The sequence below is a fragment of the Mustela erminea genome, chromosome 7, assembly GCF_009829155.1.
Source record: "Mustela erminea isolate mMusErm1 chromosome 7, mMusErm1.Pri, whole genome shotgun sequence".
In the NCBI taxonomy this organism is placed as follows: domain Eukaryota; kingdom Metazoa; phylum Chordata; class Mammalia; order Carnivora; family Mustelidae; genus Mustela; species Mustela erminea.
Window position 1 is genome coordinate 7478578 of NC_045620.1, and position 24336 is coordinate 7502913.

General features: G+C 41.1%; 1 protein-coding gene across 4 annotated transcripts in view; it reads right to left on the reverse strand.

Annotated features, from left to right (window-relative positions):
- The window catches only part of DOK5 (docking protein 5), a 373470-nt gene that overhangs the window by 139963 nt on the left and 209171 nt on the right, over nt 1-24336 (reverse strand). Inside the window, exons 1-2 of one of the 4 annotated variants that reach the window (XM_032350292.1) lie at nt 21691-21709; nt 20998-21342 (exon numbers count right to left, since the gene is read on the reverse strand). The exons of 1 other annotated variant lie outside the window; for it this stretch is intronic. In XM_032350292.1, the coding sequence (XP_032206183.1) occupies nt 20998-21063 (66 nt within the window). In that variant the 5' untranslated portion in view covers nt 21064-21342; nt 21691-21709. Of the gene's footprint in view, nt 1-20997; nt 21408-21690; nt 21830-24336 lie in introns of those variants that run through there. 2 more of the 4 variants (XM_032350289.1, XM_032350291.1) reach the window with 2 other exon arrangements.

Sequence of the window (24336 nt, forward strand, 5' to 3'; positions counted from 1 at the left end):
TTTTTATTTTGCTGTAGTCCCAACAGTTTATTTTTGTTTTTGTTTCCCTAAAACATTGTGTATATTCTTATGCTAAGAGCCAAAACATGTACACCTGAAACATGTACGAGGTATGACTTTGTTGTAGAACTTGGGATCCTCAACCCAGTCCTATCACCAGTGAATGGGTGACTGCAAAGCAAACAGAACGTCAGCTCATCTGTGGCCTGCTGCCAGAGTTCTAGTCTTAAAAACTGGTCTTCATTCCCTCAGATGTTGCTGACAGAGATGTAAATCAGTGTGGCCCATAAGGAAGCTAATTCACAATGTATATCAAGAGTCATAAAAACATTCACACTTTCTAGGTTCCTAATCACCTCCATTGAAACATGGTCCGAAACATGGTCGAAGTTATTATAAGCCTGAGTGTTATCTGAATTAGAAACAATTTAGCTGTTTTAACTAGGAAGTAAATCATGTACCTACTCAATGGAGTATTATAGACTTCAAAATTGTGGTTTTAAAAATTATGTAACCCTTTGGGGGAATATTTGTAATAGAACACAATCCATTTTAGATATTATACACAGACTATGACATTGTAAATATATAATTGCAAGGATGTGAAGTTTTATCTTTTTTATTTTTTTATTAACATATAATGTATTATTTGTTGCAGGGGTACAGGTCTGTGATTCATCAGTCTTACATAATTCACAGCACTCACCATAGCACATGTCCATCAGCCAGCTATGCCATCCCTCATACCCTCTTCTTCTCCAGCAACCCTCAGTTTGTTCTGTGAGATTAAGAGTCTCTTCTGGTTGGTGTCCCTCTCTGCTTTCACCTTGTTTCACTTTTCCCTCCCTTCCCCTATGATCCTCCATCTTGTTTCTCAAACTCCTCATATCAGAGAGATCGTATAATTGTCTTTCTCTCATCGACTTACTTCACTTAGCATAATACCCTCTAGTTCCATCCATGTCGTTGCAAATGGCAAGATTTCATTTCTTGATGGCTACATGATATTCCATTATATACACGTGCCACTCCTTCTTTCTCCATTCATCCATTGTTGGACATCTAGGCTCCTTTCTTTCAACTTTTTTGAGGAACCTCCACACTGTTTTCCAAAGTGGTTGCACCAGCTGGCATTCCCACCAACAGTGTAGGAGGGTTCCCCTTTCTCCACATCTTCGCCAGCATCTGTCCCTTCCTGACTTGTTAATTTTAGCCATTCTGACCGGTGTGAGGTGGTATCTCACTGAGGTTTTGATTTGTATTTCCCTGATGCCAAGTGATGTTGAGCACCTTTTCATGCGTCTATTGGCCATCTGGATGTCTTCTTTGCAGAAATGTCTGTTCATGTCTTCTGCCCATTTCTTGACTGAATTATTTGTTCTTTGGGTGTTGAGTTTGGTAAGTTCTTTATAGATTTTGGCTACCAACCCTTTATTTGATGTATCAATTGCAAATATCTTCTCCCATTCTGTCAGTTGTCTTTGGTTTTATTGACTATTCCCTTTGCTTTGCAAAATCTTTTGATCTTGAAGTCCCAATAATTCCTTTTTGCCCTTGTGTCCCTTGCTTTTGGCAAAGTGAAATTTTAGATGGGTATGGAAAAAAATGTAAAGTATATATACTAAAATAATAATTTCATGTTGGGGTTTTAGGTTTATATTATTACAAGGAAATCAGTGGAAAACCCAGCAAAACAGTAACAATAAAAAAGACAGAAAACATTTTATTGACACTGATGTAGTCTTTCCTATTTTCATTGTGCCCAGTGTTCAAACTTAATTTGAATGAAAAGATCTTGGTTACTAAAATTCTTCTAAAGATTCCACTTATAGAACCTAGCTTAGTCCAGCAATCTATTTATTCAGAAATAAATAAACACACAAAGAATGCTCAGACACCCCAGCTGTACAGTCTTTCCACTGTCTTTCGGTCATAAAATTTTGGTTTTTACTCAAATGCAGTTCTTTTAGTTCTTTTGCTCATTAGCAAGTCTGAAGTTTCTTCTCATTTTCAGAGAATCTTGGATAAATAAAATAGGTCAAGAAAATATCTAAAAGAGGCAGTCCTATAGGAGCATTTCAAGGCATTCAGTTTATTTCTATTACTGATGCTAAAATTATAAGGACTGTGTATAGAAACCTGCATTAGTGTGACAGAGATTAAACAGAGACAGGCATGGACCTCAACTCTTTTGCTCCTTTGGTTCTTACTTAGGCTAAGCCATCTTGAGTAGATTATGATTCCCTGTAAGCCCAGCTCCTTCATCTATACATTGAGGACAAGGACAGCACATTGTAAGGGGCTGAGACTGGACTGAAACCTCAGAGGGGCACGATCTTCTCCTTCCCTGCTTTATATTATAGTCTTAAACAATGTATGTCAGTCACGCAATTTAGACAGATCAGATCGTTGGGACCACAACTCAAAAACAGTTCATGTAATTTTGCTACATAAAAGCAAACACCAACATTTGCAAAATAACACAGGAAACTAGAAGTGAACAAATTATCAAGGTAACTTGCAATTCCAAATCAGAATCATTTGCTCTAAAAATCTGACCCAGCCTCCTTTTCCCATTTTCTTGGTCTGACCACTGTCTCTCACCACCAAATCAGCCATCTTGAAATATCTGAGCGTAAGAACCCAGTCCCGTCTTTCTCTCTTGACTGACTAGAGCTGCTATTGTTCCTCAGATAATACAGTATGTGAAAAGACCGTTTAATCCTCAAATTTACCACAGCGAGTGAGATATGGCTGAAACCCTGAGCTATCAATGCTCTTAATTAAAACAACATTAATAATGATCACTAAGGGAAAGTATATTTCATTGTAATTGGGAAGATGTCTTATAATGTTTCTGACAAGCCATAATAATTATGCTAAGGTGCAGGAGGTCCCGCTGCCTAGCTAGCTCTCTTGCAAAGGAAAATATACAGTCGAAGTGACAAATGCATGGCTTTACGTATGAATGAACATGATCCATTGCTGTCCAAAGTCCCAACAGCTACATAAGAGAAAAGGTCAGTGCCATTACTGGATGATATCTTTTAGGACAACACAATATGTACGTATATGCCCTTGTATAAAGATGCATTTTCAATATATTTTTAAATAAAATGAATTCACAAAGAGTCTCATCTCCCAACCAATGTTCTTTGTTCTTTATTTCTAGCCAATTATGGTCATATTTGTTTTTGTTATAGTACAAAAGATATGAATGTGCACCATAAAAATACATAAGCAAATAGGTAAATAAAGAAATTGAAAAGCATAAGAGTAAAAAGCAGATGACCACCCACCTCACCTTACCTGCCCCGGTCCCACTTCTTAGAGGAAAGCACGGTTACATTTTTAATAGTTCCTACCAGAAACCATTCCTTTCCTCATTCCTCTATGCCCACACAGTAATATCTCTGTGCATACACGTGCACCAAAATTCCTCTTTTTTTTCCTGCCATTTGCTTTTTCTCCTACACCACCAGGTATCAGGACAATCTTCCAGAAGGTACAACAATGGAGTAAAGCAGAACAGAGCAAAACTTGAAGTCTTCCGATTTTCAGTGGGCAATTTCTCACCTTACAACAGATTACACCACCTTTCAACTGCCCACTCCTGCCTTTACCAACACCTCAATTACATGATTTCACAATTTACTTATAAGAGTTTGGAAATATGAATTCAAAGGGTAAAATATCAGTATGTCCTTCGAACACAAGACTATTTAAATTAACATTTTAATTGGATTACAAGGTTAGCCTTGGTAATTCCAAGTAGCAGCCTCTTCATATTTTGGTGTTTGGTGTTCACTCCTCGATTCACTAAGCACCCCCCCGAAGCTCCTGGTGGAGGGTGTGGCTTACGAACCCATGGGAACAAAGCAGCCTAGGTCTCCAACTTCAAAATCTGCTTTTCAAAGTAGCCTACAAGCTATGAAATCCACTTCATCAATTATTTAATGTAATTCTCACACACCCCTATGACATAGGCACCATAATTATTGACACCAATTAACTGAGAGAACAAATTAAGAGAGATTAAGAAACATAAACAAAATTACAGTAAGTCAGCGGCCTAGAAAGATCTGTCTGCCACCTGTCACCGAGGTTTATGCTCTTAGCCCCCAGGTTGTAGACTCACAGGTCAGTTCCTGAGGGGCCAGAGCTCTGGAGAAGTCATGAAATTCTCAGGGCCTCAGTTTCCCCAACAGTAAAATACAGGGATCAGAAAAGTCAGTATCAAACTGGTTTTATTATGGATGTCTATTTATTCTGGCTCTTTTCTCTAGCCTCTAGTATCAAAACTTGAAAACATTATTCTTTTTATATATTATATTCAGTATAACCTTCACTTGCATGCCTCTCTAGGTCAGAGAATAGTAAGAAATACTTTTTTAATAACTCTTATAGTCTCCTTATTAGTCATTTTTCCAACCAATATGCCAATGCCTTTTTCAGCTTGAACCTTTGGAAGGTGAAATGAAAGTTGCTAATTTTTATCTCCATGTGCCTAAAGCCTATCTAAAATCACGATGAAAAGTTCCCTGGAATGCGTGACCTGAACTCGTGGAAAGCTGCCCCACTCTTTGAGTTAATATTAGAGCAATTAGTCTAACAAAAGGGTTTTTTCATCTTTGAAATATTCGACTTCATCTTTCTCTAGAAAATAAGCTTCAAAGTTAAATACCAGTAAAATGTCCAATCTTCTTCACACACACTTTACCCTGTATCCATCTCTCTCAAGTGGATTTAACTTTAGAAATTTATTTCTGTATGATAAAGAACTTTTTCAGCCCCATGTGTAAAACTGTCAATCTCATTAAAAGGGAGCCCAGCAGCCTGGGGAAATGTACTTCTTTCTAAATCTTTAATCAATCTCGAAACATCTGCCAGTCAGCATATCTTCTGTAACTCCATCTATTTTACAAATGTTCCCCAGAAATTCACAGTTGCCCAATGAAATTGACAGCTATGAAGAAAAATCAAATTGTCTCCTCTCAGTGAGTGGGCTACGTGATGGCCAAGTGCCCTGTTCAGGAATAAAGTAGAATCAAACCCACAGACAAAAGCATTTATCTTCCCTCTGGCTGCAAAGCTATAACCAGCACTCCCCTTTTATGACAGTGTGAAAAGGTATGCAGGAAAAAGGACTGAAATCAAGACTTTCAGGCAAGAAACGCTAAAGTAATATGCATATGAATCTTGCCTACTGTTTATTTGGAGCTTCCTCCTTCAAGAAACAAAACAAAACAAAAAAAATCAGGGCTGATACTAATAATTTATGGAGTCCAGATTCAATGTACTAAAGTGGCTAAGGTATTTTATTTTAATTCATTTATCAGATGATTCTACTGAATAGACTGGACCATTTTAACAACCTAATAAATGAAATAAGCCACCAAACTTTTTATGAAAATTAAATTAACGAATCATTTTAGTTTTGAGAATAGGTAAAAATCAGAATCATGGGCCAACAAATCAAGCAAAAACATATTACAAAAGATCACAGATCCTTCTTTGGAAGGCTGAGCTAAAGCTGCAGATTTTTAATTATAAATCAGATTGTTGCAAGTTGAGTTTCCTGAGAAGCAGATTCTAAGGAGATCTGAATTCTGGAAGTTCAATGAGAAGGGCTCTCAAGAGCAATACCTAGGAGGGAGTCTAGGGTGCATGTCAACTGTGACCCACTCTCCATAGTGCCCTCTGAAGATCCACCACCCACTCAGAGTCATCCCAAATGGGGCAGGTCTTGAGTGTGGGCTGTGTCCCATGGAAAGAGGTTTGGCTTTTGGCCATGCAGCTCTCTTTGGGAGAAGCAGGGGGCATAGCTGCAAGTTGTCAGTCTAAACCACTCTGAGCACTCCCAGCTGGAGAAAGAGAGGCTTCCGTTCCAAGTGGGGGTGGAGGGATGGGGAGGAAGATCCGGGAGGCCCACTAAGATGCCGACTGCACAGGTCTAACCCATCCTGGGCAGCCTTTTGATAATTAGGCAATGGATGCTGAAGTATCAAGCCCAATGGCAAAGTTCAAATCCTCCTGGATCATGATGGTATAAGAATTAGGGTTTCGCTAAGACTCCCAACTGGAATGTGAAGGGGACTTGGGTAAAAGCATGGAGGATTCAGCCCCTTCCCAGGAGGTCTACTGATCAGTGAAGCACTATAAAGAGTCACTCACTCACTCATTCATTCATTCACCAATTACAGAACCTCTGTACTGGGAAAAAGCAAGGACCCAGACAAGGACAAGCTGTGCCCTTATGGAGCTCACAGACTAGTGAGGGTACAATCATTAAAACAATATTCTCAAAACATGTATCTTGAAACAGCAATGAGTGTTATGAAGAAACATAAGGTAACACTGTGCAACAGAATTTTCTAGGACAATGGAAATATTCTGTACTGCCCAAGAGGGTAACCGCTAAAGAAATCTGGCTATTGAACACTTAAAATGTGGCTAGTCTAACTAGGGGACTTAATTTTTAAAATTGTATTTGATTTTGATTAATTTAAATATAACAGGATACATGTGGCAAGTGGGACCTCCCACCACTGAGATGGGGAATGGTGTCAGGGAAAGCATCTCCAAATCCAGGACATCCCAGCTGGGATTTTTGGGGTGAGAAAAAAATAGAGAAAGTAAAAGGAAGAGGAAGAACTTTTTAATCAATGAAACAGCAGGCATATGGATAGTAATGAAGAAAAAATCCTGGACAGTGAAGGAACTAGAAATGGCATAGTTGCCTTGAGCATCAACTTGGGGGTGCACTGATCTGAACACTGATATGGGTGGTATGAGATATGGCAGGCTCTAGACCACAGCGTGTCTTGAGTATAGAATTACATTATAGAAAAATTATGTGTAAGGGGAAGGCATCTGAGAATATTTAGAAATAGAATTAGGGTAGGATTACGTTTGATATTTTTTTAGGTGATCAATTTCCAGTAAGCAGAATAGATTTGGGGAGTGGAGGACTGAGCCGAGGAATGGAGGCAGGAGAATACCCTTCAAGAGTTACACACACACACACTCACACACACACTCACAGATACACCCACACACGTTAGGACTGGCAGAAACACATACTGAACTCCTGAGCACTCTCAGTGGGAACATACCTGGTACAATCCCTTTGAAGGAAGATTGTCTCTGTTTATCAAAATTGTGAGGCACACCACTTTGTAAGAAAAACTCCTTTTTTGATTTAACTTAGAAATACAGTATTGTGTATGCATACAGGTATGCACAAGGATGTGCCCTGCTTTACCGTTTAATTAGCCAAAATGAGACATTACCTTCAAGTGTCCATTAATAGTGTTAACTAAAGAAATTGTGAAACAGCCAAATAAATGAACGGTGGGCATCCATAAAAGGTGCTGAAAAGTGCTCCAACATAAATTAGAAGAAAAGGGACAGGGTATACAACAATATTAAATATGAACCCATATGTACAAAATGAACTATACAAAAACACCTGCATTTTTATGTATGACTATGCACACATATTTCTACAAAAATAGATAAGTATATGACCAGAATGGTATGCCTAGGAAGTGGGACAAGCATGGGGAAGGAGAGAAACTGCCTGTTCACTCTATTCTTTTTTGCATTGTTCTATTTATTTGCCATGTACATGTAATGTAAAACACTAGTTAAAAAGAACTGATACATACACACACAGAGAGATCATTATAAAAGCAATCTTTTGTTGTAGCTAAAGTGGACTCCCTTCCTTCCTCCCTTTCTTCCTTTTTTCTTTTCTTTTCTTTTTCTTTTTTACTAGAGAGTCAACTCTATCTTTTGAAATTCAAGGTAAATAATAGATTTACAAAGTTATCTGGTTTCGTCCTGGGTCTGACCCAAACAGCTCAATGGAATCCAAGTTTTCTCTTCTATTTTCCACTTAGCGGGCCCTGGGAAGACCTGCCTGGGATGAAACAGAACGTTTCATGTGCTTGGGCGTGTTCTTCCCACCCACAACTGCACTCTGGCTCAGAGGTGGACAGGTGGTGAGACAGAACGGTCAGACATTAATACTTCCGTCTTGCTGCAAAGGAAGCTGAGGTGTGAGAAGTTCAATGACAAGCTCTGGTCACAGCAGATGGCCGGCAGCACTAGGACAGAGCAAAAGAAAGGCCCTTTTTTTTTAATGCCAGCCAGGTTTTTCTCCTCCACATGCTGGGCCTACACTAAGGACTACAAACTGGATCCTGAGAAACACTTACAACCAAAAATCATGCAATGGAACACTGCACAACTCTTGGAGCTCCTTGGTATTTATAAATACATACACACATTATCTGTGAGTGTTACTGTCTGCTTCATAATATAATATGCCAAATGTTGTTTCAGAGTTTCATTTTGTACCTAAATGTTGGCTGAGCTCCTACTGTGTGCCCAGACACTACTTGAGCCATGGAGAATTCTGCCCTTAACAAAACTGATGATTTTATCTTCTTGATGTTTAGAGGTAAGTAGGAAAAAAAATGAGACGTAAAGAAATGAGTAATCTAACAGATCATTACAGTCGTGAGGAATGTGATTCTGGATGAAACAAAAAGGAAATGAGACCGAAAATACCCTGCGGGGGAGCGGGGAGACACCCGCCACCGATGGTCAACTGTTCCCTGGGCAGGGGACTTCTAAGCTGATGACTGAAGTGAGGGCCAGCCACTCTGGGAAGGGCATTACAGATGCAAGGAAACAGTAAGAGCAGAAGACTTACATGACAAAGAGGAGGAAGAAAAGAGAAGATGGGGCGCTTAGGTGGCTCAGTCAGGTCTTGGTTTCAGCTCAGGTCCTGATCTCAGGATCCGGGGAATGGAGCCCTGCATCGGGCTCCGCGCTCAGTGGGAGAGAGCATGTCTCCCTCTCTCTCTGTCCCCTCCCCCTGCTCTAAAATAAAATAAATAAATCTTAAAAAAAAAAAAAAAAAAAAGATGAAGAGAAGTTCAAGGTACCACACTAAGCAAGGACTTGTGGTTCTTAATATCTAGGATATTAATATTCCACATAAATGGATTATTCAGAAATTGCATCTAGCTCTCTCATCCCGCCTCCCAGCCAGACCCACTTGAAGCATCTCACAGATTAATAAGACCAGGTTAATAAAGATACCAGCTGCATTAATCAATATATACAGGCTGTATTAGTCAATATTTATTTATTTGATTCAGTAAACATCTTGTTACCCAATAGATACTGATTAAATTTTCAATTTTATAGTTCTATTTTTAGAATAAAAATTAAAAACACAGTGACAGTAAACATATGATTTACTGTATCTTCTACATGAAAGATTTCTGCATAGCCTTTCCCACGAAGGTGCTTTTCTAATAAAGCAAATCCTTGCATCCTTACTAAATCCTAGTAATAACTAAAGTTGAATGTTACCCTAAAAGAAAAAAGACAACAAAATTGAAAAGATTCTAATTATAAAACTGCCAAGAACTCAACCTCAGACTGGAGAAAATCCATACACAAATGGCTCTGTCTTTCACCATCTGGATTAGCAAAACCTCGGAAAATCTCAAAGCATACTTTTGCAAGATGAGAAGAACACAGGCATTCTCATAGATGGCAAGGCAACTTTGATAAAAGTTTATGTGTAAATACACTTTGGTCACTGAGTCCCACTTCTAGGAATTCATCTACTAGTAGGCTCACCACTGGGTGGGAGAAGGGGTCATCTGTGGCACTGCTTGTCACAGGGAAGAAAAAGAATTACTCAACTTTTCCACAACAGACTGGCAGCTAGGACTCAAACTTGGGCTCTGCTGTATACCAGCTATGTGACTTGGACAAAAACTTACCCTCTCAGGCACTCAGTCTTGTGATCTGTAAAATGGGCACAAAACACCTTCTTCACACCCATCTTTAATAACAGACAAAAGGGAGAAAGAAGAATGAGTAATTAAATAAATGGACAGAATTTATTTATACACTGGAATCCTGTCTAATAATTGAAAAGCATGATATAGCACTGAATAAGAAACCCACAGCACAGAAGAGGATGTAATTATATATCGCACACATGCACATACAAAACTAGCTATACATAGACTATTCTGGAATATTCACAGTGGTTGCTTCTGGGAACTGGATTCCTGGGAACAAAGTTCAAAGAAAATCTTATTGTTCAATGTACAAACTTTGTACTTTCTAATCTGAATCCAATATACATATTGCCTACCACAAGAAGAAACCAAGTAAGATTTAATTTTAAGGGGGTCAGTCTAAACCTCCAGCATTAATTGCTATATTCCGATACTGACTTTGCAGGTTACATACCAACCGCAATTATGAGAAATTCTAGAACATTCTGCCACTCCAGCACAAAACCTACAACAAAATTAAGTGGGATATAATGTGAATATCTCATTTTACTATTCTGATCTGTAGCAAAATCACTCATTCATTTGGTCAGCAAATATTGAACATTTACTATGGGCAGAGAGCTGAGGGATACAGAGTGAACTAGGTAGCTAAGGTCTTTGGCCTCCTAAAACTTAAACCCTAGTAGGAGAAGAAATAACCTACAAAAATATTATGAAGAAAAGTATCTGGCACAAAAGTTAAGAAAATTTTTAAAAACCTATTCATACTCTTCAATTAGAAGGATGCTCTAGAGGGATGTGAGAAAAAGACTTTTTAGATGCAGTGGTCCTGGTAGGTTGTTCTGAGGCAGGAATTATAAAGTTAAAATCTGGAGACCAAGAGAGAAATGTGCAGGAGAAATTCAGAGAAAAGAGGAGCCATTAATGGAGATCTGTTCAAACCCATGAAGACCTCTCAGGGCAAACTCCCCAGGAAATGTTCCTTTCAAACTTCACTTCACACCACATTTTCCATCTGAATTCATGGATGTTGAGAACTAGCCCTGTTTCATAACAATCTGTCTGGGGTCAATGTTGGTATAATACAACTTGGGCTTAAAAAGTGGTTCTTTTGCAGCTTAGCCCACGAGATGGAAACCTGGAGCCCTAAAGAAATTGTTCACATGAAGAGTCAGTTTTGCTAGGGGATTCAGAGAGGTATGATTTCTTGAAGGTTTTTAAAATAAATTTATTTTATTGAGTGGCTTTAAGATAATAAAATGCATTTTAAGGCTTTAATTGCTTTCCTAAATAGTGAAACTTGTATTAAGGAAAAGCTCTGAACTTAAACCAGTGCTTTAATTTGAGTTAGCCCATTCGTAAGACAGACTTATTTTTCTTTCTGTTAACCACTAAAGTATTCACTGTAAACATTAGTGAAGAAAAGACAAAATAAAGGTTTAGGTAAATTTGAGATAAATTTGTGGAGGTTTTTAGGGTGAGAAGGGACATATGGTGATATCAGATGGAATTTTTTAAAGTGGATGTGTTGAGTACCTGGGATATTTTTTCTTAGGAACCAATTTTTTAAGTATTTGTATAGAATCAAGCAATATGGTCAGTATAAGGTTTACATATAAGGGTTGAGGAACCTACTTAAGAAGAGAAGTATAATCGTCATTGAGTCTCCTAAGCTCAGTCATGCATAGGCCAACATTGGATTTGTGCCATACTGAGTTCCACCACGTACCTTCATACTTTTTTTTAAGATTGTCTTTATTTATTTGACAGGGAGGGAGGGAGGGAGGGAGAGAGAGAGAGAGAACACAGGCAGGGGGAGCAGCAGGCAGAGGGAGAGGAAGAAGCAGACTCCCTGTTGAGCAGGGAGCCCGACGACGTGGGACTTGATCCCAGGACCCTGAGATCATGACCTGAGCCAAAGGCAGAAGTTTAACCAATTGAACCACCCAGGAGCCCTTACCTTCCTAATTTTTGCTACTCTGTGGTATGCTTGCACTATGAGTTAGCGATCCATTAAACAACTTTACTTTTTAAATTTATTAAATAAGCTTATTTAAAGAGGAAGCTACACATTTTTATCTTAAATGGAAAACCAATATCCCTTGAAGGTAAATGTAAAATTTAATGCAATATAAAGTTAATGAATACAATAAAACATAGGACTGTTACCCAAAGCCTCTGCAACTAAGTACAGTGCTCTCTCTATTTAAAGGCCTTCAGGGAGTGCCTGGCTGTCTCAGTTGGTAGAGCATGCAACTCTTGATCTCAGGGTTGTAAGTTTGAGCCCCATCTTGGGGTACAGAGATGTGTAAAATAAAATCTTTTAAAAATAAAAACAAAAATAAAATAAATAAAATTTTAAACGTAAAAGGACTTCAAGGCATTTGTTCTTTGAGACAAGTTGATTAAGAAGTAACATTTTTCTTATCTTGTGACTCAATGTTATTGACTGCCCTAATAATTACTTTCTCTCAAGATATACAATTCCCAGGTTTGAGGGCCACTATTAGAGTTGGTAGGCAAAAAATACTGTGATCAGTCTTTGAATCAAAGGTATGGGCCAATTCTATATTTTCTAACACAGTGTTTCAGGAGTGACTCTTAAATGAGTCCAATATTACTAAAGTTAACAGCAAGAGGAAAGCTAAATGCTTTCTGTTTTTCATTACCAACACCGTGACTCTTCTGCTGAGATGAGTGAATTTATTTTTACCAGCTTATTGTTCTTATAGACAATGAACAACAAATATCACCTCAATCTTTCAATAATAAAAAAAATAAAAATCAACATTATCACTATTCATTAAGTTCCTATGAGTCAGGTGCAGGATTAAGAGTTTGATATACTTATCTTTTGTGAGAAGTATATTACTATCCTCATTTTTTTACACGACGAAGCAAAATTTCAGAAGGAATAAGCAATTTTCTCAAGGCCATAGAATCAGTAAGTGACCAAGTTAAGGTCCAAGCAAAAGTGTCAGTTTCAAATGTACGCTATTGCCACCATGGAAAGAAATAATTCATCAATTCAGTTATGAAAGTCAGAAAGGAAGGAAGAAAAGAAGAAAAGGAGAAAGGGAGGGAGGGAGCGTGTCCCAGCAATCTCTGTGGTAGTTACAGTCAAAATTATTCTCAACTCCATATCAAAAGGCAAAGGAACTACAATATCTAAAACAATTTTGAAAAAGAGAAAGTAACGTGGGAAGAATTAGTCTACCCTATTTCAAGATTATTGTATAGCTATACATATAGACATATACAGACATACTGCTACATATATATGGGCATACAAAGCAATGGAACAGAATAAATGACTTAAGAATAAAAACACATAAATATGCTCCATGGAGAAAAGACTTTTCCACAAAGCATGCTGCAACAATTGGCCATCCATAGGCAAAAAATGAATCGACACTTAAATGTGTACCTTACACAAAAATTAACTCAAAATGGATCATGGGTTTAAATGTAAAAGGTAATACTCTAGAAAAAAAAAATTTTTTTTCTAGAAAAACATCACTGGGGATCTTGAGCTGGGCAAAGTGTTAGTACCAAAAGCATGATCCACAAAAGCAAGAAAGAAATAAACTGGATTTCATCACAATTAAAAACCTTTGCTCTGCGAAAGACTTTGTTGAGAAGGTAGGAAAGACAAGCTACCTACTGAGTGGAAACATTTAAGAACCACATGTCTGAAAGGATTGATACCTAGAATATATAAAGAACATTCAAACTCAACAGTCAAAAAACAAACAACCCAATTAGAAAATGGGCAAAAAACATGAACAGACATTTTATCAAAATGTATATCCTGCTGGCAAATAAGACATGAAAAGCAGCTCAACGTCGCTACCCATTACAAAAATGTAAATCAAAACCACAATGAGCTATCACCACACATATATCAGAATGTCTAGAATAAAAAATATTTTTTTATTTCATGACAACATGAAATGGTAGCAGGAACACAGAGAAACCGGATTCTATGTTGCTGGTGTGAACATAAAACAGTACAAATACTATGAAAAGCATTTGAGCAGTTACTTTAAAAAATTAGACATGCAAATATCAATACCACCCAAAGTGGCACTCCTGGGCATTTATCTAGAAGATATGTAAACCTATATTCCTACAAAGATCTGTATATAACCATTTATATCAGCTTTTTCTGTAACAGCCCCCAAATGGAAACCACCCTAAATGTCCTTCAGTAGAAGAATGGCTAAGCAAACTACGGTCCATCCATTCCATGGTACATGAAGGAATGAACCACGATACCCAAAACAATCACAACAATTCCAGAGAATCCTGCTGAGTAAAAAAAAAAAAAAAAAAAAAAAAAAAGGAAAAAAAGAAAACCCAAATCTCAAAAGGTTACACGCCATATGGTTCCATTTGTATAATATTCTCAAAATGATAAAATTATAGAAATGGAAAACAGATTAGTGGTTGTCAGGGCTTTAAGGCTGTGGGAGGGGGAACAGTAGGGAAAGCTATAAAAAAGCAAGAAGGACCTTGTAGTGAGGGAATGTTCCTTCTCTTGATTGTACCAATGTCAGTATCTTGGCTGTAATACTACGGTATATACTTGAAGAATATTGCCATTGTGAGGAACTGGGTATGAGAGATCTTTCTGCATTATTTCTTACAATTGCATGTGACTCTACTATCATCTAAAAATAAAAATTAAAAAGAAATTAAAAAATGAGACAGTGGTTCTTAATCTTTTGAAGTTGTAGGGGGTGGGAAGTGAGAGGCCTGGGGGCAGCGTGGTCTGGACATCACCAGGAATCTAATAAAAGCTATAAAGCGTCACTGCAGAATGTTCACCTGCATTCTATCCCCAGAACCTACTTAAAGGACACCACACAAGAGCATAATACACACAAACTAACATTTATGTTCTCCGGGAACCAGGGCGTGAAGAAAGACACAGAGCACTAGTAAAATAAAGACAGCCCCCCTACTGCTTGGCAAAGATCAGCTTCCAGATACTTACTCAAAATTTAGCCATCTGCATCCTAGAAAGAAGCTATTTTAAAACTTCAACATTCACACATATCTGTGGCATTTCTAAACTCACAATTTCATTTTGAGTTTCAAAGGAACAGAGGTTGCAGGAAGGAGGCATCATAATCTCTTCCCAGCTTAGACTCTCCAAAGGCTTAATTTCCACCCAACTGGAATCAAATTCCTGGAGTTAAGAGGAAAATCAAATTTGACCTTCCTCATTTCACAAAAATGGAACAGGGCGGTTTCTGCAGAGATCTTTGCACTTCAATATTTTATCTGTTACTCAGACTAATTCATCCTTAAGTACAGTGAATATATTAATCTCATGTTAACAATACAAGCCCAATTACAGACCATCAGTCCCTTGAGGGCAGTGACCGGACCTGTCTTATTTAAGGTGGTTTACCCTGATCTTGTACTAGTATGCACTCCATAAATATCTGATGAATGATAAAACAAATGAAAGCAAATACAGCCCAAATGAAAACTAAATTCTTAAAATACCCAGGATCATGATTTCTCATAAAAATTACAAAGCTGCTTAAGAAATAAATATTTCTAGTCAATAAATTTGGCTAAAAAAATATAGCAGATGTGGGGCAAAATACGGCAGATGTGGGGACAATCATGCCATCAGTAATCTGGCTTATGTCTACACATGAAGTCACTAAATCGGCCATTCTTTGCTTAAGTCAGTTTAGGTGAGGATGATGAAAGGCTGGACTTTATGCACCATTAATCATAACATCCACACAGACCATCACGTAAAGATGATGAAAATACCAGCAGCAAAGCACTTCTGACACAGGAACTGGAGAAGTCGATTCACGTGGGGCCAAGACGCTGAGTGGTCTGGACATAGGCCAGTGTATTCAGTCTAGGTGATCATCAATTTCACCACTACAAAGTTATCCCCAAAGCCTCTTTTTCTTGAGGATGAAAAACAGTGCTCCATGTAGCTTCCTGAATGGCTGAATTTCGCTGTTATGAATATAACTTTGTCATTAAAACGGTGGGTCATCTGTGGATCATCTACAGATCCCAAACCCTAAAGGGAATATTGCAGCTGCTCTGTCAAACTGGTTTGGGTCAAACAGGGAAGCAAAGGAGTGAGAAAATATTTCTGCCTAAACTCTGGCCATTAACTAACCCGTTTTTCAAATCCATTCTCTGGCACCCAAGAGAAAGGCCCCCAAATTAGCAGAAACTCCCCTAATCTGATGAGCTCACTCAAACAGAAGTTTCATGGAGATGAGTTTCTTCGTCTCTGATGATTTTTTCCATGTATCCAAGGATCATGAAAAATCTTACAAAGGCAAATACTCCTTCTATACCTAGCATCACTGTCAAGCAATATCTGTGCTTATCCGTTAGTTACTGCACAGGTATTAAGTCTGTTTTCCCAACTAAACAGCAAGTTCTTTAAGGATGAGAGTTATGACAGAAGAAGCAGTAAATAAACATAATAACCACCTACACCTCATCATCCCTAACAGCCGTGGTAGTGAGAAAGGGCAGTAATAAACATGAATTAGGTTTCCATTGTGTCAAGCACTGTGTGGAGCCCTTTATGAGGACCAGCTATAAGGTGGGTACTATGAGCCTCCCTAATTTTACAGAAGACTGACGCTTACAAATGTTAAGGAACTCACCAAAAATCCATATAACCCATCGCTGACCTGGGATTTTAACAGCCTCAGGTCAGAGTGTGTGCTCTTAAACCAGTTCACGGTGATTCATTAATTCATTAATTCATTAATTCATTCAAGAAATCTTCATCAAGAAGACTGTTGATGTAGTGCTGGACAGGATTTCAGCACTGGCATTCAGCTATAATTAAAAGATAGAGAAGTCACAGCCCCACAGGAGTCTCATGTGCTCTTTGAGGGATACAGGCAATCAACATGTAAAATAAAGTCCAGTATGTGAGGGGGTGATAAGTCTAGAGAGAAGAAATGGAAGGGATATGGGGAAAGAGAAACAGAAAAAGATATGGGGGAGGAGGAGGCAAGAAATAAAATTAAGTATCTGGAAGACCTCAGGGAGCAGGTGGCATTTGAGGCAAGACTGAAGGGGATGAGGGAGCCAGCTGGGAAGAGGTATGTGGGGGAACAGCATTCCAGCCAGAGGGAACAGCAAGAGAAAAGGTTCTGAGTCAGCAAAGGGTCTCTGAGCCCATCTAAGTCTTTTCCCCTGAATTGCATGGAAAGGCATTGGTGGTTTGAACAGCCACAGGGACAAATGTGATTTTTATAACATTATAACATTACAGGAAGGAGATGATGGGGACTTGGACGAGGATGGTAGTGGCAGAAAGTATGAAAGACAGATTGTAGATGCATTTTCAAAAATACAGCCCACAGGATCTAGTGCTGGATTGGTTGTGGGAAGACTGGTAAGAGAAAACAGAAGTGCAATAGAGGTTTGCTTGCTATTCGTTTGCTTGCCTGGTTAATTTTAACCAGGGCAACTAACATGTAGGGACCTCTAGTGGCGGAGATGCAGAGTCCAGGAGAAGGTGGTTTGGAGGAAACAACCAAGTGTTTGGATGCATTAAGTATGAAACTCTTAAATGTCCAGGTGGGAAAGGCAGGCTAGAGAGAAGAGGCCCTTGGTGTACAGACGCATCAACATGTGATTTAAAGGCGAGTAATCGAGAGACTGCATATAGATGAGGTGAAAAGGTCTGAGTTTAAACTCAGAAGCATGCAATTATTGATTGGAAATTCTCTCTGTTGCAAAGTAAGAAACCAAGTGAGGCCAGTTATAGGACACCATGTAAACTCAGTCAGGTTAATGACGTGCAAATCGCCTGATTCATCACGCCTCCAAGAATGCATTCTTAGTGCCTTCTGTGGATTCACCAGATAATTGTAGACAATTGCTCCCCTCCCCCTTCCCAGAGCCCCCTAACTTGTGGCACAGACATTGTGAGCAAACCCTGCACCCAGGACACAGCTCGAGACCTCCATGAACCAACAGAGATTAGGCTGGAAAATGCAGATGTAAAGACACTGAGACTTTTGAGTTAAAGGAGTTGAATTTCATTAAGCCTTTTGATGTTTACAGAAAAAAGTCTGTATGTAAAATGATTGCTTAATCAACTTAAACTATATAGGATCCCAACTAAACATGACCATTTATCTTTCATTCATGTGAATGGAGACAGTCTTAAAATGTCTCGTGTCCCACTGTAAAATCACTGAAATGTACAGAATTTGTAAAAACTTCACTCAATGAAAACATCCAGATCTGAAAAACCATTTATACCAATGGACACTTCTGGACATAAAGAGATTAATAATCCCCATATCCTTCTGCCAATCCTAACTCATCTTTGATTTCATCAAACAAATAACACAATGAGAATCAATGGTACGCTTTCATTACATTCTCATAGATATGATCTTAGTCAATACTTCCAACATCATGAAATAGTGTTCATTGTACAGATTAGGAGACTGAGGCCGAGAGAGGTCAAGGTCACGGAGCTCACAGAAGCAGAAATGGCTCTGTCCTCCTCTTCCGAGTCTGAGGGAACATTCCTTGGCACAACAGCTGCTTACCATGAAAGGCTGTTTTCTTGTTTAATTATAAACCCTCCCAAACATGGTTCTAATCCACAGATATTTGTCTGGACTCCATTAATAAAATGACTATGTCATAGTAGTTCCTCAAGAGGCTTATGAACGGCAAAGTCACACATCACCCTGTAGTCCAATGAGCATGTATGAGTGCCCGCTTTGAACTAGAAGTGATGCCCCAGCGCTGGCTGAGATTTACACAAGACACATGCTGTTCCAGGCTCTACGCACCCTGGATTAACACCACTGACATTCCTCACTTCGGACAAAGGGTCCATACTGTTCCCTGAAGCCTTCTTCCTCATTACTTGGGACCTCTATGAAAACTTCAGTTTGTAGTGTTTTCTGACAACTGTGTAATCAGCCTCTTTCATTTTATAAATCAATTACATCATAAGAAGACTTTTTAAAAATAAACTGGTATTAATAAATTATTAATAAGTACAATCAGATTTTGTTGATTACATCTTTGACCTTTCTCTCCATGAGCAGTTAGCATCATTCCGTAGATACTCAAACCTACTTGAGTAGTAACACAGACAAGAAGAAGAAATCCTGAGAAAGGAGACTGCTTGCTGGCATCCAATATTCAGTATGTACAATATAAAATGAGTACAAACTAAATTGTATTTCCTTTCCTTCTGCTTCAAATATCTGTCTGTAAACATTGGCACAATATTTATAGGACCATATTATGTCAGCTGTAATAATACAGAAAAATAATCTCAATTACCATAAACTAGGAAGCTAGGATAACTAGTCTTTCAAATAAATCACCACGTGTCACAATTTGGCATACACCCTGATCCTTATGAATAATTCACATTTTGTACATTAATAATGCATGTCTTCCTCCTATCGGAATGCTCCCTAACACAGAATGGATGTCTCCTATCAATTTCCTCAACTGACCTGGTGGAGTAAATCTAAAATTAGAATGGTGTTTTTAGTGCTCCCTTTAAAACGGTAACAACTCAGCTGGCCCTTAAGGTTATCATAAACATAAAACTCCTATTATTTCTTGCCCTTTGCATGAGTCACTAAGTTAAGTAAGTACCCTAACAGTAGTAGCTCCTGCTGATGAGAATATGTGCATGGCAGAAAAGATCAAAGAAACCTGCACAGGGCTGATAGGGACTGGTAAATTCTGTTACATTTCTTCCTAATTATATATGTATATATTCACAAGAGCATGGGACATAATTGCTGAAACATGGTAACCAGCAGGGGAAAAAAGCAAGCAAGCTTGCAAAGGGTCAAAACAAATCAGGCAAGAGTTTCTAATAATTACAGATGTTTCCTCTCATCCTCCCTCGCTGGTTAGCACTTTGAAATTTCTTTTCAATTTTCAGTAAAATTATCTAACGCATAAGAAAGTACCAAAACCAAGGCACAGAAAGGTGCTAATGACATGTATTTGCGGGGAAAGACAGTTTGTCACTGTAATATACTCCCAGTGTGGCCACTGAACATCATTGGGGATATGATTTCAAACGTTACTAAAGTAAACTTTCTGCCCCCGCAATGCCAGCATCCAAACACACCCAATAAACAAACAAACAAACAAAACCAGCAACAATATTTGACACAAGGCGAAGGGAAATGAGATAGGTTGGAATCTGGGGAGAAAAAATCATTCCAGTATCCTCTCCGTCTCTGGAGAATTCTTCCCTCATCACTCAATCTCAAAGAGAAGCAAAACGAGTTCTCTCTGAAGTCCTATCAAGGCGGAGCAAAGGGAGTGGAGCACAAGAGGAGTTTGAAGAGAGAAGCCATCCCTGTGCCAACCTCGGTCCCCAACAAGTACCCCCAGACCCATTCATTCTTTCTCGTGGTCCACATTTAGGGAGAGCCCGCTCTGCACCAGGTGTTAGGTTCCACCCCGAAGAATCTTCCAGTGGGCTTCCTGTGTGTGTTACGGCAACAGAAATCCACCAGCCCGGATAAGGACCAGAGAAAACTCAGATTCGGGCATCCACCCCGAGCTGGCCTGGCCCGAGGACCAGCCCACACGGCCGCGGCCCACACCTGGGACAGCGGCGGGTCATGGTCCAGGACCGGACGCCGGAAGAGCCCTTCCGCTGAGCAGCAAATCCTCCCTGGGGTCAGAGGGTCCCCGACCTTGCTCACGGCGAGAGCGCCTGCCCTCTTTCTCAGCCTCGCATCCATCCCCTGGAAAAGTTAAGTTGGCGGCGAGTGGGAAGAGGGGCACCGGGGGCATCCGGCAGGCTCAGCACCCGCAGCCGGCTTTCGGGGCTCCGACTCCCTTGGCTACCGAGAAATATTTATTTCCAGGCGCTGGGCTCCAGCGGCTCCCGAAGCCGAACACGCGGCCACCATCAGAAAGCCAAGTCATCCGAGAGATAAAGATAGATCCGTGACACACCGAGACCCGGCCTGGCAGGGGCAGCCGCAGGCGACGTGGCTGTGGGCCGAGAAGCCGCCGCGCCCTCCGCCCGCCCGCGGCCGCGGACTCTGCCGCCGGCCTCCGGGGATGCGGGCGGAGGATGGAGACAATCGAACGCACCGGGAGAAGCGCAGGGGAGGGGGGAAGGATCGATACTTACCCCCAGGCGTCTGCTCCGGATCCGCACGTACCCTTGCTTCACTATGTCATTAAAATTGGAAGCCATCCTGGACGGCCGGGACCCCCCTCGCCCAGGCGCCCGCACCCGAAGCGGCTCTGGGGCGGGTTCAGGGCCGGGTCGGGAGCGGACGTGGGGGGAGAAAGTTGACGCGGCGAAGCGGCTCCGGCGGCGGCTCGGCGCGGCTCTAGAAGGCGCGCATCACTTTGTCTGTCCCCCAAACCCCGAAAGTGGGCGGCCGGCTCGCAGCCACTTCGGGGGAGCGCGGGGCGCGCGGCGCGGCGGGGAGAGGCTGGGGCGCCGCCGTCAGCTGACTCATCCGCCGGCCTGCCGGGAGGAGGAGCGGCGGCTGCTCAGGGCTCCAGCCCTGCCTCTTCCAGGGGCCCGGGAGGAGGGGGGAGGGGAGGAGGAGGGGGGAGGGGAGGAGGAGGGGGGGAGGGGAGGAGGAGGAGAAGGAGGTAGAGGGACGCGACCGAGGACCGCGGAGGGGTGGGTCCCCCCCCAGGAGGAGGGGCCGCGCGGGTCCCAGCGCCCGGCCGCGGCCACCCGCGGGCAGACACCCCTTGAGCGCGCCGCACCCCTCCCCTCCTCTCCCGCCCACCTGGCCCGACCCGCTTCCCCTTCCGATCCGCCCCCTCCTCCCGGACCCCGAGCGCGCCCGGCCCGCCCCCGCACCTCGCGGACAGCCTGCCGGGAGCACGCGCCCTCTCCTTTCGCTCCGGTGTTTGATTTTTGGAGGAGAGGAAATTCCACTTGATCACAGCCACCGCCCACCCCGCCTCTCGGCCCCATCGCTTTCCCGAGAAGGGCTGATTTTCTGTTGAGCGGGTGGCGGTGTTGCCATGGTTTGCCCTGACCTTGGCATAGGCGGGGAGGGATACTGCCCTACCTTAAGCTACAGAGCGAGCTTCCGCCAGTTTCCTTGGCATCCTGGTGATATCATTTGCTACATTTTCCTTGTTTGAGCCTGTCTTTCCCGCCCGAATGTAAGTTTCCCAGGGGCTAACCCTTGGCCTCATTAATATGTGTACCCCCAAAGCCTCGTCCGGAGCAGGTGCTTGATAAATTCTGGTGCCCGGGAAGGCTCTAAGCCGCACGCACGGGTTAACTCTCTTAAACTCCCCTGCACCCATGAGATACGTCTTCCCTTATGTAAATACCAGGCCCATATTTATGCCCCAGTAGCCTAGCAACGGAGCTCACCCTGAAAACCATTAAGCGGTGCTGCCTATAGAGTAAGATGAAGAGGGGGGACGATTTTGGACTCACTGCCCCAACTGCACGACCCTCCTGAAGCATGCTTGGGTTGATACGCACTGACATTTAAGGGGCACCAGGCTGCTAGACAGGGTCCTAATCCTGTTAAAGGAATAATGAAATAGGTACTATCAGGTACATGTCATAATGAGATCCCTACTGTCGCACACATGGAAACTGAAGCTCCAGCAAATTGAGACTTGCCCCAGGTACCGCAGGACAGGGACAGAAGGAGGATGTGTGTGACACCAGCTTGGTCCTATAGCCCTTCGGAAAAGCAGAGGTCATGAGGGAGGCGGCTTGCTTCCTTCAAGGAAGATCTTTCTAACTTGCCCTATCTGCAAAGGCACAAAGACACCATCAGAAATAGATAGTTCTTGTTCACAGGAGGGACCAAGCCAAGGTTGGATGACCCCTACTCAGAGCTAGGGAGAAGAAAGTTCCTTTACTGAGTGCTGACCACTTTGACCAGATGAGATTTGAAGACCTTTCAAGCTAAGCTTATGTAAATCTTTCCTTTCCGGCCAAGAACACTAGCTTTTAGTCACTTCGGTTTGGTAGGTGTCAGATAAGGAAGAGAATCACCCAAGAATGTGTCATAGGAGGCCTGAGAGTAAGTTGGGACAGTCAGAAGGCAAACATTCCGGGAGGAGAACTCTTTTTATTATCTAATAAATCATTTGCTCTGCCATGGTGCTGTCATTTGCTGTAAATGAAGTTTTAAGTTTCAATCTCTCACCAAAGAAGGACGAAATGATAAAATCATTGGGTGAGTTCTTTTTGAAGGCTTAGAGCTTAAAAAAAATACTGTCCATGGTTGCCACGCCATAGACGTTTCATGGAAGGTATTTGTCCAACACATCTCTGTACACCAAATCAACAGTATCGCAGAAACCAAGAATGAAGGAATGGAGGCATAAGGGCCTAGAGGTGAATGGCTCAAGAAAAAAGAAGTAATTACTGACAAAACCAGAAACTGAGAAATACATCTCATGATGATTAATGTTGAATATAATCCATATCCATAAATAATTAAGCCAGACATGAAGAAACTAGAATCAAACTAGAAAATATCAAACTGGTTGGGAAAAGACGAGTGATTTTTTTTTTTTTTAACTGCAGGAAGGAACCCAATATATGGTTTTATTGGTTTGTTTTTCATTAAATCAAACCCTTAAATGTCACACGATGGACAGTCACTTGTACTTGTCCAAATCGTGGAATACACAACCATGGCAGAAGAGGAAAAGAGGAATTCAGAGATATACAATGTAAGTTGCACTGATAGACTTGCACAGTGCACAATTCACACCACTATATGCTGGCAAATGGACATACAGTCACACACAATTCAGTTTCACTGGGGAGAAGGGTGACACACACGCACAAATCATTATTTGGGGCACCTGGGTGGCTCAGTTGGTTAACCCTCCTACTCTTGATTTCGGCTCACGTCGTAACCTCGGGGTCCTGAGATCAAGCCACGCATAGGGCTTCGAGCTCAGTGCAGAGTGTGCTCGTCTCCTTCTCCCTTTGCCCTCCCCCTGCTCTCTCTTTCTCTCTCAAAAATAAATAAAAAATAAATAAATAAATTAGTCATTTTAAAGCTCATTATTTCAATCCCTGTTTTTAACTCATTTCCAACCCTTCAAGCTTATTTGTTTGTTTGCTCAGCATTGAGACTCCCTTCTGCCAACAGTGGTACTCATACTCATTTTGAGTATACTTAATCCCCTGCTCTCCGTCTAAGCCGGGGGACTAAGAGTTGATTGCATTAAAATGAAGTAAGTGTGAGATCAGAATGAATTACATGCAGTAGCAATTTGCTCCTCTTCGGACATCTTGTCGATAAGGAACAAAACCTTGTCACATTGCAGAGCCAGGAATTAACCCACAGTTCCCCCCACTGCACCATTTTCAAAGTGGGAACCCACTCAAGCCTGAAATATGAATGACTCATGCCATCCCCTCTGTATCCCATTCAGCCAATTATTATCATTATTGTTATTATTGTAAGATTCTCCAGGACAGAAAATTACGTGCAGAAATCCAGAGGCTTCTGCA